At 40.0% G+C, this 14,751-nt stretch overlaps 1 protein-coding gene across 1 annotated transcript in view; it reads right to left on the bottom strand.

The window, feature by feature from the left end:
• GSAP (gamma-secretase activating protein) overlaps positions 1-14,751 on the bottom strand; it is a 61,717-nt gene that overhangs the window by 25,914 nt on the left and 21,052 nt on the right. The window contains exons 9-17 of the mRNA XM_056846473.1: positions 14,518-14,622; positions 11,391-11,450; positions 10,280-10,323; positions 8,827-8,912; positions 7,674-7,751; positions 5,743-5,820; positions 5,093-5,185; positions 2,375-2,592; positions 1,134-1,203 (exon numbers count right to left, since the gene is read on the bottom strand). Of these exons, the coding sequence (XP_056702451.1) occupies positions 1,134-1,203; positions 2,375-2,592; positions 5,093-5,185; positions 5,743-5,820; positions 7,674-7,751; positions 8,827-8,912; positions 10,280-10,323; positions 11,391-11,450; positions 14,518-14,622 (832 nt within the window). The remainder of the gene's footprint in view (positions 1-1,133; positions 1,204-2,374; positions 2,593-5,092; positions 5,186-5,742; positions 5,821-7,673; positions 7,752-8,826; positions 8,913-10,279; positions 10,324-11,390; positions 11,451-14,517; positions 14,623-14,751) is intronic.

Genomic DNA, 14,751 nt, shown 5'->3' with positions numbered 1-14,751 from the left:
AAGATACCAACAAATAAAAGCATACATCAGATCTGAACTAGCATAGCTTTCTTGTGAGATTTGCCAGAAGAAACGAAGCAGTCCATGGGTCAGATAGGTCAGGGTATCAATGACAAGATATGCCAACTACATATGCAGCTCTGTGGTTCAAATATTAGAGAACAAAGTTTCATCATGCCTGCATGCATGGGAAGGAAATGACTGTATTTTTCAACACATAATTTAGGTTGCCTATTATCAACAGTATGGACACATGAATCTACTATTGACAAGGCAAACTACATACATATTTTTCTGTCTCATACAGGCCACAAATTACATATATAATAACCAAGGGATCCACACACCCTAGAATGCCCGTTGTGTTTATGTACTGAAAGAGCTAAATTCAGCACCTGCATTTACTGATGGTATCACAGTTCAGTGCCTGCATTTACTGATGGTATCACATATTACAGATCAGTGTGTTTGGTCTGCAGTTTTTTGCTCTCTCCAAGCAGTCTTATGCCCCCTACACTTTGTCTTCTTGTTACAAAATTAATATTAGCATAGAAAATGCATTGGAGCTTCCCTGGGCCTTAGGCAGGACACCACCTCTTTAGCTTATGGGAGGGAAGGTGGCTCAGTGGAAGAGTCTCTGCTTTGCATGCAGAAGGTCCCAGGTTCGATCCCCCGCATCTCCATTTTAAGGGACTAGACAAGTAGGTGAAAGACCTCTGCCTGAGACCCTGGAGAGCTGCTGCCAGTCTGAGTAGACAATACTGATTTTGATGGACCAAGGGTCTGATTCAGTATAAGGCAGATTCATGTGTTCACATGTACAGAGGACGTTAAAACAGATCAGTTTCAACCACTTCTCAATAGGCATTGTGTAAGTACAGAAATCATATTGTGCTGACATAACCCTGGATTCGATGCGGTCCGCAGAACCATTCTTTTACACAAGGCATTTTCAATTTACAGATTGATTTATTTCATTTTAATATTGCTATCATAGAACTCTGGATGAGGTGGGATATAAAGAGTCTTCACTGACCGGGAGAAGAGCAGGATATAAATATTTTAAATAAATAAAATTAAATCATGGTGCCCTCCTTACTTCTAGGCTGACAAACAGTCCTAGCAATACCTACCAAAAATAAATTCCTGTATAGGGTCGAATGTAATACAAGTTGACATGTTCTCAGAAATCCACTTAATAATCTATGAGAACAAGAAAACAAAAATAGTCAGCAAGGAGCTTGGGGAGGTTCATATTGTTATCCCATCCTCCATTTGATCCTCACATCTACCTAGTGAAGTAGGTTAGGCTGAGAGAGAGAGCGCGACTGGCCCAAGGTCAACCAATAAGTTTCATGGAAAAAGGGGGTTTGAACCTGGGCATCCCTGATTCTAGTCCAAACTCTAACCACTAGCTAATACTGGCTAATATGTGTTGCGAAGGGCTTTCTGTGAAAGTTAGTGAGTGACCTTGGGACACTGATTGCTAACAGAGCAGTCTTCTGCTGGGAAAACAAGGTGCTTTGCTTCCCAGGTCCAAGTAACCTATGCTATCCCCCCACTGGCCAAGGACAGGAAAAGTACATACCAGAGCTATTCCCTTGCACAGTTCCAAATGGCCAGTAGGCAAGACTAGGTTTCAAACCGTAAGGCTTCTAGATTCAGCGGTTTTTAGTTCGGGACGAACCGAACTCAAAAAAAGGCGGGAAACGGGGGAGCCGAATTCCCGACTTCGGGGTGTTTGGCGAATAAATTCGGCAGATTCGGGGTCGTCCCCCCCGCGCGCCTTCACGGGGGCTTCCCTGAAGGTGCGCGGGGGGGCCTTTAAACAGATCTGCGCCTTCCAGCTGGCAAATTTCCCCCCGAACTCCGGATCACAAGCCGAAGTTCGTGGATCTGAAGCGGGGGAGTTCGGACTTCAGCACGTCCCGAATTTAAACGGGCCGAATTTTGCCGAAGCTGAACTTTTCCGATTTTTTTCCCCAACAGCCCTAGCTCTCTTATCTTCTTCCTTTTAATCTTCTTGAATTATTTCTACTGTATTTTAGTTCTTACGTGTTACTGATACAATGGTAGTCTTCAGACGTTTTCTGATTTTCGCACCTTCCTAATTTGTACCTGCCCAGCTAGAATTGAGACCCACTTGTTTGGGCAGCCTGACAAACACAGTCCAAAGGCTCCCTCTGAAGCTGAGCTGCTAAAATATTGTATGGGGCAGAGGAAAAGATCCAAAACTATTTTGGAGTGGGCTACTGCTTTCAGATCATGGCATACTTCCCTTGGGGACCAGAGTAAATTGGGATGTATTTGCTTTCATATTGAAAGATATGTTGGCACCCACTTTTGCATGGCAAAAAGAAAAACACTCCCCTACCTCAGTTTCCATCTCCGTTGTGCTCCCAACATGCAGCAGCAGACAATGCAGTGCGGCCAATCTGTCACTGTCCAACTTGCTGTTCCACAGGAATTGCAACAGTGCTTGCTTGTTTATTTCAAGAGTAAACATTCTTCCTGTGCTGAGATCCAAGACCATTGATTTGAGAGGGGAAACAATAGGGCTTTTGTGCAATCCATTAATTTTTGCATCTTCACCTGAATATGCAGGAAGGGAGAAAAGTAATGTGCATGTGATTGCTTTATGATCCAGTAACCCATAGGAATCTTCTTCAGCACCAAGGAATCTCAATGAGGCCATTTTGTAAACAAATGCCTTTTAACATTCCTGTGTTCAATGTACTTCAAAGCACTACAAATGCTACTAAAGCCAAGAGAGAGAGACTAATATTTACTAGAGGCTGTGATTTTTTTTGCCTATAGGTGACCATCAAGTTGTGTTATGTAAGTGGGGAGGGGTCAAAAAAATCTTCCCTGACCAAAGTTTGTGTGTAAAGGCTGTTCATCTATGGTAACTGATCAAAGCGATATAAAGAGAAGCATCTGAGTGACAGGAAGTGTTAAGCTAATCAAATCATGAGGGTATAGAGATTTAAAGTTTCCAGAAATTTGGAAGCCATGGGGAAAATTTTTTTTCCAGTTTTATCCATGGAAAAAATGGAAATCTTGAGAGAACCTGAAATATATGCAATGCTTACTTTCCTATCAAATCTGAAGTTATTTCACTGATTTAACAGCATAAAACAAGTCATTTATAACTTAGCATATAAAATTGTACTATTTGGCATATTTATGGAATTTAGAAGTATAAATGTCTTAATTTTCTACAACAATTACAAATATAGAAAATACTTGAGAGAGAAAGAGAATTACAAGCTACTACACCCTATGCTACCTTAGCACATATATATTAATTTTTGCCACCTCAAAAAAATTAAAGGTAGAAAACAAATTTTGTAGCAAACAAAACAAGCATATTATTTGGGCAGAAATATTCACACAATCACAATATGAAAACTTCCAGAATATCTGGATATCAAGTGAAACTTTATAACGCTGAACTCCTTTAATAGGATTAACATTGATGATATCATAGCATACTAATTGTTGCCATGATTATTCATTACATGTTGTATACATCTATAGTATACATAGGATTATCATTAATGATGTAGTCTTACATAAAAGTCATGCTATGCATTTGAATAAAACCTTGCCTTAAATATTTCACTAATTCCAAAAGAAAGACAAAATCATACGAGTTTGTTTTTCCAAAGGCCTTTACACCTCTAAGAGGGTGGGTGCCTCTACCCTTTCTCCCCATCTCCCTAATCAGTTCTTCCACCCTAAGTCCCTGCTCCTCCTCCTTCCCAACTCCCTACCCAGAAGCTGACTTCCACAAGGCTCCATACCAGTCATAGAATGCACCTCTGGCCAGTGGCAGACTGGGTCTACAGGCTATCATTTAATTTTTATTAATTTTTATTTTTAACATATTGGCTAATGTTTAAGGAGGCCCACAGGGCCCACTTGCCATCGGGCAAGCTAGCACAATGGCCAGTCCGCCACTGCCTCTGGCCCAAGAATGAAAGCACAGCCAAGTGCTCCCTTTTGTCCAGTCTTCCACCTGGAGTGGGTCCTCCACATACAGTCCATCTTTAGTGTGACCAAGAGATGGGATACTGTAACACAGGCACTCACAGAAACTATCAGAAAACCAGCAAGGTGCTGATTTGGGAGATTTGGGTTCAAATTCTCAATCTACCATGAAGCATCCTTGGCCCATTCCACACGCACTCAACAAAACCTAATGTTTATGTAGTAAACACAAAATGGAGGCGGGGAGAACATGTACACCACATCACAGGTATTGATCAGGGTTTGTATCTCGACTTTTTGTTTCCAAAGAATTGTTCCAAATTTGTCATGATAACCTCTATCCTACTGCACACACCTGATCTGTCATACAGAATACATACTACTTTCCTGCCCAGTATTAACATACACTGCCCCACACAAATAGCTGTTAGCACTTCTCCGCTGTGTAACTCTGGGTTGCACCAGTAGCAAACATCAATGTTTCATGTATATTTCATGACTGATCAAGCTAAGATAAAAATCTGCTTTCTCTCATATCCCAAATTTAATATATATATACTAATACCAGCCCACTAAGAGTAACAAATTAGTATCACATCCTCCTCTCACATGAAAATGCGAAGCTGAACTACTGAGAATTCCTCCCCCATCAGAGACAAGGTAAAGGGGCCACCCAAAAGACCTTTTCTATGATGACACCTGCATCTCTGCAATGCCTCCTCACAGCTGTTCACCACACACCTGTTCTTTCAGCAAAGGTACCAGGCCAAGACTTTGAGCTTTTTTTCTTTCCAAAATAGTGGGACATAAATATATAAAATAAATTATGTTTACTCACACCTTATGTTTATTCAGACCTTGATTGACTCAAGCAGCATTTAAAAATCTTTTAAAACAAAGAATAAGGTCTTCTCTGCCAATTTACTGGAAAATGGCAGACGGATGAAAGGAACCAAAGATTTAAGGGATGATTTTCCAGCTTATTCTTTCCATTGTCCACAAACTTTTTATTCTCATCCAGGCAAAGCAAGGGTCAGTGAACAATTTTTTATTATGAACAGATGCTGCAGAACTGATTGTTAAGAAAGTCCCACTGTACCTGTCAGAAAGAAGTTACAGCATATCAAGTCAGGATACTGAGTGTTGACAAGATGCAGAAAGTGTCCAGGCAAGAAGACAGCCACATAATAATCTGTGGGGTTTAAAACAAAACCAAAGCATTGTCAAGCTTTAAGCACTGTTTATCCTCAGAGCTCAAGTTCATTTGACAGATGAGTTAAGCATGAAAGAACTGAGCTATCCAAAATATTCCACTGATGGACAATCTGATTTAAAAAACATACCTGTATCATACACACACACACACGTTAAGTGCAACAGGCTTTTTGACTCTTAACCCAGCTCACTGTACCAAGAAAAAAAAAGTTGTGCCTGCACCTCCCCAGACACAAACCAATAACAATCTTGCAGGCTATGACAAAGGAAAACAGCTAGCCTGTGAATTTGCGTTGTCTCCAGAAGCATATAAGAAGCTCATGATTCCCAACAACTCAAGATAGTTATTCCCCTAACTGAGATAATGGTCAGAAGGCTGCTTATTTAGCAAGTTGAATAATTTTAAAGCCAAGGTGACACAAAGAAAGACATGCCCATTCCTCTTGTGAGAAGGAGAACTGCCTCTAGTACTTGGGTCCATCATTCTTAATAGTAAAGCAGCAAGAGGAGAGGTTGAAGCTATTCTCACCTTACCTAAATTCAAAAATATTAGATCTTTCACTTGCAAAGAATCCGTTCTTTCCAAAGCAACAGTATATGTTTTACTATAACCTGGTGAGACAGAGAGGGGTGTTTCAGTGTACAACAAACACAGTTCCAGCTTTAAGCACAATTTCTGAAAATATAGGACAAAAATTGGCAGTCAGAGAAGTGCTATCATCTAGGCCAGGGGTGTCAAACTCAATTGTTATGAGGGCCGGATATGACATAAATGTCACTCGGTTGGGCCGGGCCATGCCTCACCAGCCCAGACTGAGAGTGTGTGTGTGTGGGGGGGGGGGGAGTTGGCTGCCTCAGCTGGCTCACAGGCCGGATAAGAGCTCTCAAGGGGCCGGATCTGGCCCTCAGGCCTTATGTTTGACACCCATGATCTAGGCTATGTATTGATCTTGCATTTAAACCTGTTCTTATTTATACCACTAGTATCATACCCAGTGTCAAACACACAGATCTCTGAAAAAGTAAGACTGGCATATTCCAATAAACCACATCACATTGTTTCTTAAGACCAAAAGCTTACACTATTAATGTGCTGTTGGGTTGGTCCTAATAAAAGACATTATATAGATTGAAGTCTTGGTTTTTTTGGATTTTACTTTTGAACCAACACAGCTGTAAACAACTTCCACAAACAAGGAAACACAGTATAGAGTCCTGATTCTGCTACAGAAACACATTTAATATCAGGATGGCATCTACTTGCAGATCACAGATTCCAGCTACCTTTTGTAATTATCAAGGGAGTAAAGATCCTCAAATAAATTCCTATATTTCCCCCCATGTAATAAATCAACGTATCCTGCATCACATCAGAAGCTTCATGTTAGAGAAGTTTGCCTTGCAGGCAAGAGTGGAATAAATAACTTCAGCACTAAAGCCAACTTTCTCTCTACCAACTGTTCCACTAAGCATAGCCAAACATGGATACATGGCAAACTTGAGTCATTCCTCAAACAGAGTGTGGTGCAGTGGTTACAGTGTTGGCCTGGGAACTGGGAAACCCAAGTTTGAATCCCACTCTGCTATGGAAGCTTGCTAGCTGACCTTGAGTCAGCCACACACTCTCAGCCTAAAATTCCTCATAGGCTTGTTCTGAGGGGTAAAATGGAGGAGAAGAGAATGATGTAAACCGCTCTGCATCCCCACAGGGCAGAAAGGCAGTGTGTAAATGAAGAATAGGTAGTAGTGCCCCATGGGAATCTGATATAAAAATATGATCCAGATTTCATGCACAGAAAAGTTATTTTCTAGGGACACAGAATAAAAGACCACTTTTTAATTGTTTTTCATCCTAGCATGAGATAATCTCGGTTTTTGTGCCCCTTTCTATATAATCCCACAGCATATTTTTACAGTTAAGGTAACAGATATAATATTAAAAGGGAACAATTATCCATTTCATAGAGACGACTTATCCACTAACAGTCATTTCCCTTTCTTACAGCAGTACATTTCCCAGCAATACATTAGCACACAAGGTTGAAAAATTCATTTCCAATTTGTGAAGGCAATATTGTCAGCACAGAGAAACCTCTATTCTCACTAAAACTTCATCTTGAACAGTGCAGACAACTAAGAATGCAAAAATAAACACATTTACTTACACACACACACCCCAGCTGAGAGTTCCCTTCATAAATTGGCTGGTTGCTTTTAGTTCTTAAAATTAGATCAGTTCAAACTAATGATAGCTGTTCCTCCCACCGTTCTTCTCTACTGTACTTGATCTTTTACAGAACCAAATACAAATATATTCTGTTGGGAAATTAATTACAAAATAGAAACAAATATAAAGAGAGATAATGAAATTTGAGGATAAAAGAGATGGAAACATGTAAAAATACATAGCAGTAGGATGATTTCCAGACTACTAGCTAAGGGTACATGAGATACATTAACTATACCTTTATGTAAATATAACACGGAATAAGCCACTTCTCCAGGATTAACAGGAGCAATACAGTAACATATGCACATGTTTCCTAGAAGAACAAAATAAAGAGCAGTTATATTAACTAAACAAGAAATTATATCAAATTGTGTATATGAGAGTGAGGGCTATTGTCCCCTCCCACTCCTAGCTGCAAAACCCACTCACTTGCTCTTTCTGTGTAGTGGTGGATAAATTACTTTCCTTTGCTGATTTAACAGAAATGAGAGCAATGCTGAGGCAAGGAAAGTACAGGGAAAACCACTATGTGGATGCTCTGTTGTCAGTGAAAATCCCTCTACGTTGCAGCAGCCGCAAGAGCTACACAGAGAATCATCTCCATAATAAAAAGTGGTAAAGCTCACTGAATTGAAACATTCTGGATAGATAAAACATTAGGAATGTTCATCGGTTCTTCCTCTGAAGATGCCTGCCACAGCTGCTGGCGAAACGTCAGGAAAGAAAATACCAAGACCACAGTCACACAGCCCGGATAACCTACAAGAACCGATGAACTCTGACTGTGAAAGCCGACGTGTACAAACAGAAAGATGTTTATAATACTTTTTATTTCTGAAACCAAAGCAGCTCATAAGAGGTGGAATTCTTGTGACAGGAAACCACCCGAAGACTTGAGAAGCCCCTTCCTGGGACAGCAAAATGTGCCTACTTCCTCCAAACCGTGAACGGAGAGAAGTTTTTAATTACTAATGTGTATTTGATTTTAGATGCATACTGCAGCATTCTGAGGTTTCAGAACTGCTTCTTATAATACTTTAGAATTTGGGTATAAGTAAGCCAAGTACCTAACATATGATCCACGTAAATTATAATATGAAATGTTAATTGAAATAGCTGCTGCTCTTAGAAAGAAAGAGGATTGTGCCTCCCCCCAACACACTTCAGTGTAGAAATCAGAAATGTAAACAGTATTCATAATGGATGCCTGTGCGTTTTGTACCCCGGTATCTGGACCTAAGTATCTAAGCTCAGTAATTAAGGAAGGGGTGTTCCCTGTGTGGTGGTGCAAACAGAAAAAGTTAAGCTGCAAGTAAAAAGCAAAAAGGTTCCTGGTAAACTGGATTCATAATGAAATGGAACACACATTAGTCTTAAGCATGAATTACCTTTTTCACTTGTAAGAACTTGTAGATTCAAAGGTTGAGGTTCTGTCTCTTGCCCTTGATAATAGTCACATTCCAAGTTCACAAGTCTAAGAAGAGAAACCAGTTATTTCTTTACCCAGAACAGTGAAGCATCTGTGAAAATGAACTTTAAATAAAGCAGAGTCATTATCCAATACATGTATATTTTTATGTATCTAAGTGAATTATAAATTCGTAGGAGGAATTATGAGGTTGTTATCTGGGAAAGCATGGAACAATTAATAACTGCCTTTGGATATTTCTGAACAGAAAAGGGCTTATTCATTTTCTAAAACACAACTGGGACGGCAAGACACAGAAATAATCTTAAATCACTGTGTGTGCTTTGAATGGCCTTTGCGTAGTTCTTTGCTAATGAGTGCAGGTCTGGTCAATATTACATAATGTACCATTGAAGAAGGAAGGAACACCATTCTGGACCATAACATATGTGGTCCACTGCAGCATTTCCCACCAGTAGCTCCTCCTGGCAGGACATGTTGATAGAAACCATAATCTGATTCCAATTCCTGAATTCTTCAATTGATCATCATTCTGAGCACAGTACATCAATCCCTCAATGACAAGGCAAAGATGAGCCAGCAAGACAACCCCAAATTGTATGTGGACCCATTATCCAAATAATCCTAGAACAGTGTGGGAAGCTGGAAAGAAACGGTGTAACCACATAGTGGGGTGGGGCACTGACACATCTCAAGGGAGGAGATTTTCATGGGGTAAACATCAGAACAGTACTGGGATGTTTAACCAATCCTGGATAAATTCTAGGACATAAGGAAAAATCTTTTAAATGCAAGAGAGAGTTTCATTCCCTTATTATTAAATATTATAAGCAAAATTATAGTAATGCATGTACTGTAGCTCTCTGAAAATAAATAAAAAAACCTGATAGGGGAATTTCTTGTGGTCATAGTCAAACTATGAAAAATATCAAATGCTCAGAGGGATGTCTGTCTCCACTCTCAGATTCCTTAAATAGAGAAAGAGGACATGTCAGCTCATGTCTAAATTTCTAAACACCCGTAACAATAATTACCCATTAGGCAAGGACATTTTGCTATTGATCTGGAGCTAGGAAGTGTACATGTAGCAGCAGATGAAGTGGATATATTGATACATCTTATTTTAGACCTTTCTGGGTGAATTCAACTAAAAAACTTGTCCAACCAGTGAGAGCCAGCATGGTGTAGTGGTTAGGGTTAGACTAGGAACTGGGAGAACCAGGTTCAAATCCCAACTCTGCTATGGAAGCTTGCTGGGTGATCTTGGTTCAGTACACTCTCAAACTTACCTACCTCACAGATTTGCTGTTGTGCAGAAAAAATGGAGAATGAAGTAAGCTCCTTTGCGTCCCCATTAGGAAGAAAGGTGGGGTATAAATGAAGTAAATAAAAAAACAAAACCAATCACTCACTTTAATCCTACTTCAGTCAGGGAGATCTCTAAAGGTACTTCAAGCTACAGAAAAACAAAGAAATAATGCTGTTGTGTGTTATTCAGCAGCAGTGAATATGCATTATACTTTAATGTAGCAGAGCATTTAGGCAACTGATCCAGTTGGGGCTATTTAGACCACATTATCTCAAATGCAAGACTTCTGTATTTTAAAACATTCGTTAACTAAACACATTATATGTCCGAAAAAGAAAACAATTACACATCAGAAGCTGCCAGCAGGAAAGAAAAATGCTTCCCCGTAACACGGGGAAGCAGAGCGCAGAGGTTCTTGGTCCCCCATCTTATGGGCCTTTCTAAAAAAACATTGAAGAGAGGTGGCAGACCTTCTCTGGAAGGCTATTTCATGGCTGTGGGACTAGCACTGAAAATGCCTGCCCACTCACTATGCAAAACACATATCCCAATGAAAGAGGACACAATCTGACTATTGCTGATTGACGGCAGATCTTTTGATTTCTGTTGCCATGCCATTAGTATCTTTACTGCTTCAGTATTTAACACTGCGCTTTTCAAGTAGCCCATCCTTATAATCAAGAAATCCATGAGCACTCTTCTTCAAACATGGTCATTTTCAATAGAGATGGGCCACACATACGCCTGAAAGTCATCAGGTGTGAAGAAACCATGCAGCACAAATGCATGCATCCAGATGTTCAGGGTTTTACGTAGCAGTGTCATTAAACATTAATATTGCCCAAGGAACCTTCCTCCAACTGAAGTGTCTCTTCTGTTGGATGAAGAGCTACTTTAGTTGGGGAAAGCTCCTAATGATGGGGAAAGGCTTCAAACTTTGCTCAGTGTAATGGCAGGATCCATCCTAATGACATGATTAGTAATTAAGTTGTAATAATTACTGCTATTAATACTACATTAAATATTGTAATTTTGATCATTTATGATACCTGTGGCCCAACTATTTGTGCCAAATATGCCCCTAAGTTCAACATTAGTAGTCTAAAAGGTAGAAGTAGTTCTGAGCAGGATTCAGCCCTAAATGTATAAATGAATGCACTTCAAAGTTTTCACTGAGTATTTAGAATTACACAAGTAAAATCTGGACAACTTACTATCAATGTAGAGCTTTTATCAGGATAAAACTGGACACAGTTTAATATGTCCCCTGATCTCTATAACATAAAGAAGATTATTAAGAGAAACACAGCAATCTATACATTTAGATTGTTAATGTGGAACGAGATGTTATTTTAGGATACATGCAGTCCCAACCACAAGCATGCACATGGGGGGCACTTGGCTGGGGAGTATTGGCAGGTAAGAGGGAAGGTACATAACTGCTTCTGTGCCTACTAATTGTCTGCTGCAAATGACTTCCTCCCAACAAGGACCTGAAATCCATAGTGAGCCTGACCGAGAAAAAGCAGACAAGTTAAGAACCACTGCAGAGAGGATCTGTGAGGTAGGGTGTCAAAATGAGGGGAGTTCTCAATCCTCTTCACCATCTGGCAAATGTCCACGTTACTGTTATACAGGTAAACACAGGGTTAGGACCCCCCCCCCCATTTCTCTTGAAACTCGTAGTTCTGACCTTCGTGATAAGAGATTTGACCCTTTCTATTCTGAAGCAAGCTAGACAAAGGAAACAGTCACACACAAACTCTTTAAAAAACTCACCACAGCAGAGCTATGCTACACACTTCCTTCCTGCCCCAGACTATCTACTTTCCGTCTGCAAAGGCTTCAGGTTTTGCTTACCACAAAACTGTTCTATTTCATAAAAGGAACCTTTTTAATGGGTTTCAAAGCTACTTCCCATTACCTCTTGGCACAGACACTTTAAACTCCAGTGGTCTCCTGAAAACTCAGAATACTGCATTTATCCAAATGCAAGACTAGTTTTTCCCTATCAAAAAGGGAGGGGCTCATATTACATTAGCATACAAAATACAGTTATCTCCAGTAATAAAAATTTGCCATACATAACATTTTTGGAAGGGGATTTGTCTTACATTCAGGGTCATCTTCCTTTCAAGTAAATACAGTAGTTGTATGACTTATTTCCACATTGCTGCATTTATTTTGCAACAAGATCTTAATTGCTCAGGAGTCTGGGGGCTTGCACAAATTTGCATTCGTTGGAGTTTAGCAACAGTGATAACAAAAATCAGGACAAAATAAAGGCTACACCAAAACATTTCAATTCATTGTTTTGAGAAAGATGAATCACACCATCCTGTAGCAACAGCAGTTATGAAGATAGTGGTTGCGTTCCTTGTTTTGAAGTGCTCTATGCAGCAAAAGAAACCTGCTTCCCTACAAGGCAAACTCTCCATCAGCTCCTCTTCCTTGAAACCACCAAGATGTTTCGAGGGGCTTTTAGGGGCAAGGGAGCCTAGAAGATTCTGCAGTGGGCCTGTCCTCCCCTGCCTGTTCTGCATAGATCCCTTTCCATGGCACTAGTGAGGCACAGCAAAACCAAGGAGGAGCTGTAGCTCAGTGGTAGAGCATCCTCACTGCATGCAGAAGGTCCAAGGTTCAATCACCAGCATCTCCAGATAAAGGGTATCAGGTAGATATGGAAGACCTTCTCCCTCAGACCTTAGAGAGCTGCTCTCAGCCAAAGCAGACAATGTTGACATTGACAGAGCAATAGTCTGACTCAGGATAAGGCAGCTTCACACATTGAAGGAATTAATACATCAATATGGTTTGCTGGCCAGGGATGGACAGAAACTAAAATGTGACCTACTAGCCAATTTCTAGTGTGCGTATTCAGGATCATTTCACATAGATTAATTGTCCCACAGTTATTCAGTGATCCTGGAACATACACTATTGCTGAATACACTTGGAAGAAGAGTTGGTTTTTATACCCCGCTTTTCTCTACCTTCAAGGAGTCTCAAAGCAGCTTGGAATCGCCTTGTAAGCCGGTTTGATTCTTCCTTAAGTGGTAGAGAAAGTCGGCATATAAAAACCAACTCTTCTTCTTCTGCCTTCCCCCCCCTGAAAGACGCTGTTTTATAAGATTCCTTCAAACTTTACTAATTCAAACTTTACTAATGGACACTTATGGGAGGGTTCAGCTCTACAATTCCAGATCTCTGGAATACGCAATTCAATAATACAAAAAACTAGTGTCTGTGTACACAATCTAGAGATAGCTGCATTGGTCCAAAGCAGAATCCATTTACAAAAGCTATGTAATACCCCCTCATTTGAATCAACCACAAAAATACAAAGACAGTAGGCAGGCTTTCTAGTTCTCCAGAGTTCTTCATAGGGCAGGATGTTAACATACTTGGGGATTGGGGGGGGGGGGGAGAGATGTTTCAAGCCCTTGATCTTAAGGCCTCTTCCTGTGTAGAATGCAGATAGTGGTGCTAAGTGAAGCTGGTATCACATTGCACATGTAGACTTCTGGGAATAGGGAGGAACAATGGCAGCCTCCAATTAACAATTGGGAAAACACATCCAGTCATTACAGTAACAATACTGGAGATGAACGTTGGGTGATATAGTAACTAAAGAGTCAATAGAGAACCAAATATTGCTTAGGTGGTACAAGCACAAAAAACTCACAAGCAGAGTCACCTCAAAGGTCATCTCCTTCCAGTTTGTTAACTCCCAGAAGACCAAAAGGTACGCTTTCCTCCAGCTGGTCTTCTGGGAATTGACAAAAGGTGAAGTCTAATATCAACCCTCCCCCAGACCCAGTTTATCTCCCTTCCATTCCACAAAGAATGCAGGTTTAAGATCAGAGTTTGAAACATCTTTTTCCCACTACTCCCTCTTTTAAACCACCATAACATCGCCTGAAGAAGGGTTCTGGACAACACAAACAATTGCACACTGGGGGTTACCGCACTTGTATTCCCAGTGATGTATTAAGAGTTTGAAAACCTAATAAAAAATACTGTTCGCACTTTGTTTGGCCCCTTTAGCTGTGAAGACGTCTTCCAACCATTTATAAGCCGTGGTATCCAAAAACCCTTTTAAAGCAATGTTTTTTATACCATTTTCAAACTCTTAATACATTGCTGGGAATACAAAGTGCGGTAACCCCCACTATTTGGTGTTACTTTGGTTTTTCCTAATAAAAGCTTTTGCACTTAGTTATTATTATTATCTGTCTGTTATTAATCAATACAATCAATACTTAAAGCAATACAATTATTTAAGTTCCAAGTTTTGAATGAAAACAAAATGCGATTAAAGGAATATTTAATATTTTCAACCTTTGGGACAATGTAGAATAGTCTTTGTTCTAGTGTATCCCACTGGATCCAAATGAAGTCATCAGCAATTTTCTCTTTTGGGAGGTGGCTGTAATTTTCAATCACCTAAAAAAGAAAAGAAAAAAAGCTAATTAGATAAAAGGGGGGTAAAATACCAAATATCTTGGGACCTTACCAGAGGATATGACATTTGTAGAGGTTTTGGGAAGTAAGACCAGGAGTGAGTTGTATGTA

This window comes from Euleptes europaea, chromosome 3 (assembly GCF_029931775.1).
Source record: "Euleptes europaea isolate rEulEur1 chromosome 3, rEulEur1.hap1, whole genome shotgun sequence".
In the NCBI taxonomy this organism is placed as follows: Eukaryota; Metazoa; Chordata; class Lepidosauria; order Squamata; family Sphaerodactylidae; genus Euleptes; species Euleptes europaea.
This window is presented reverse-complemented; position numbering and strand designations above follow the sequence as displayed.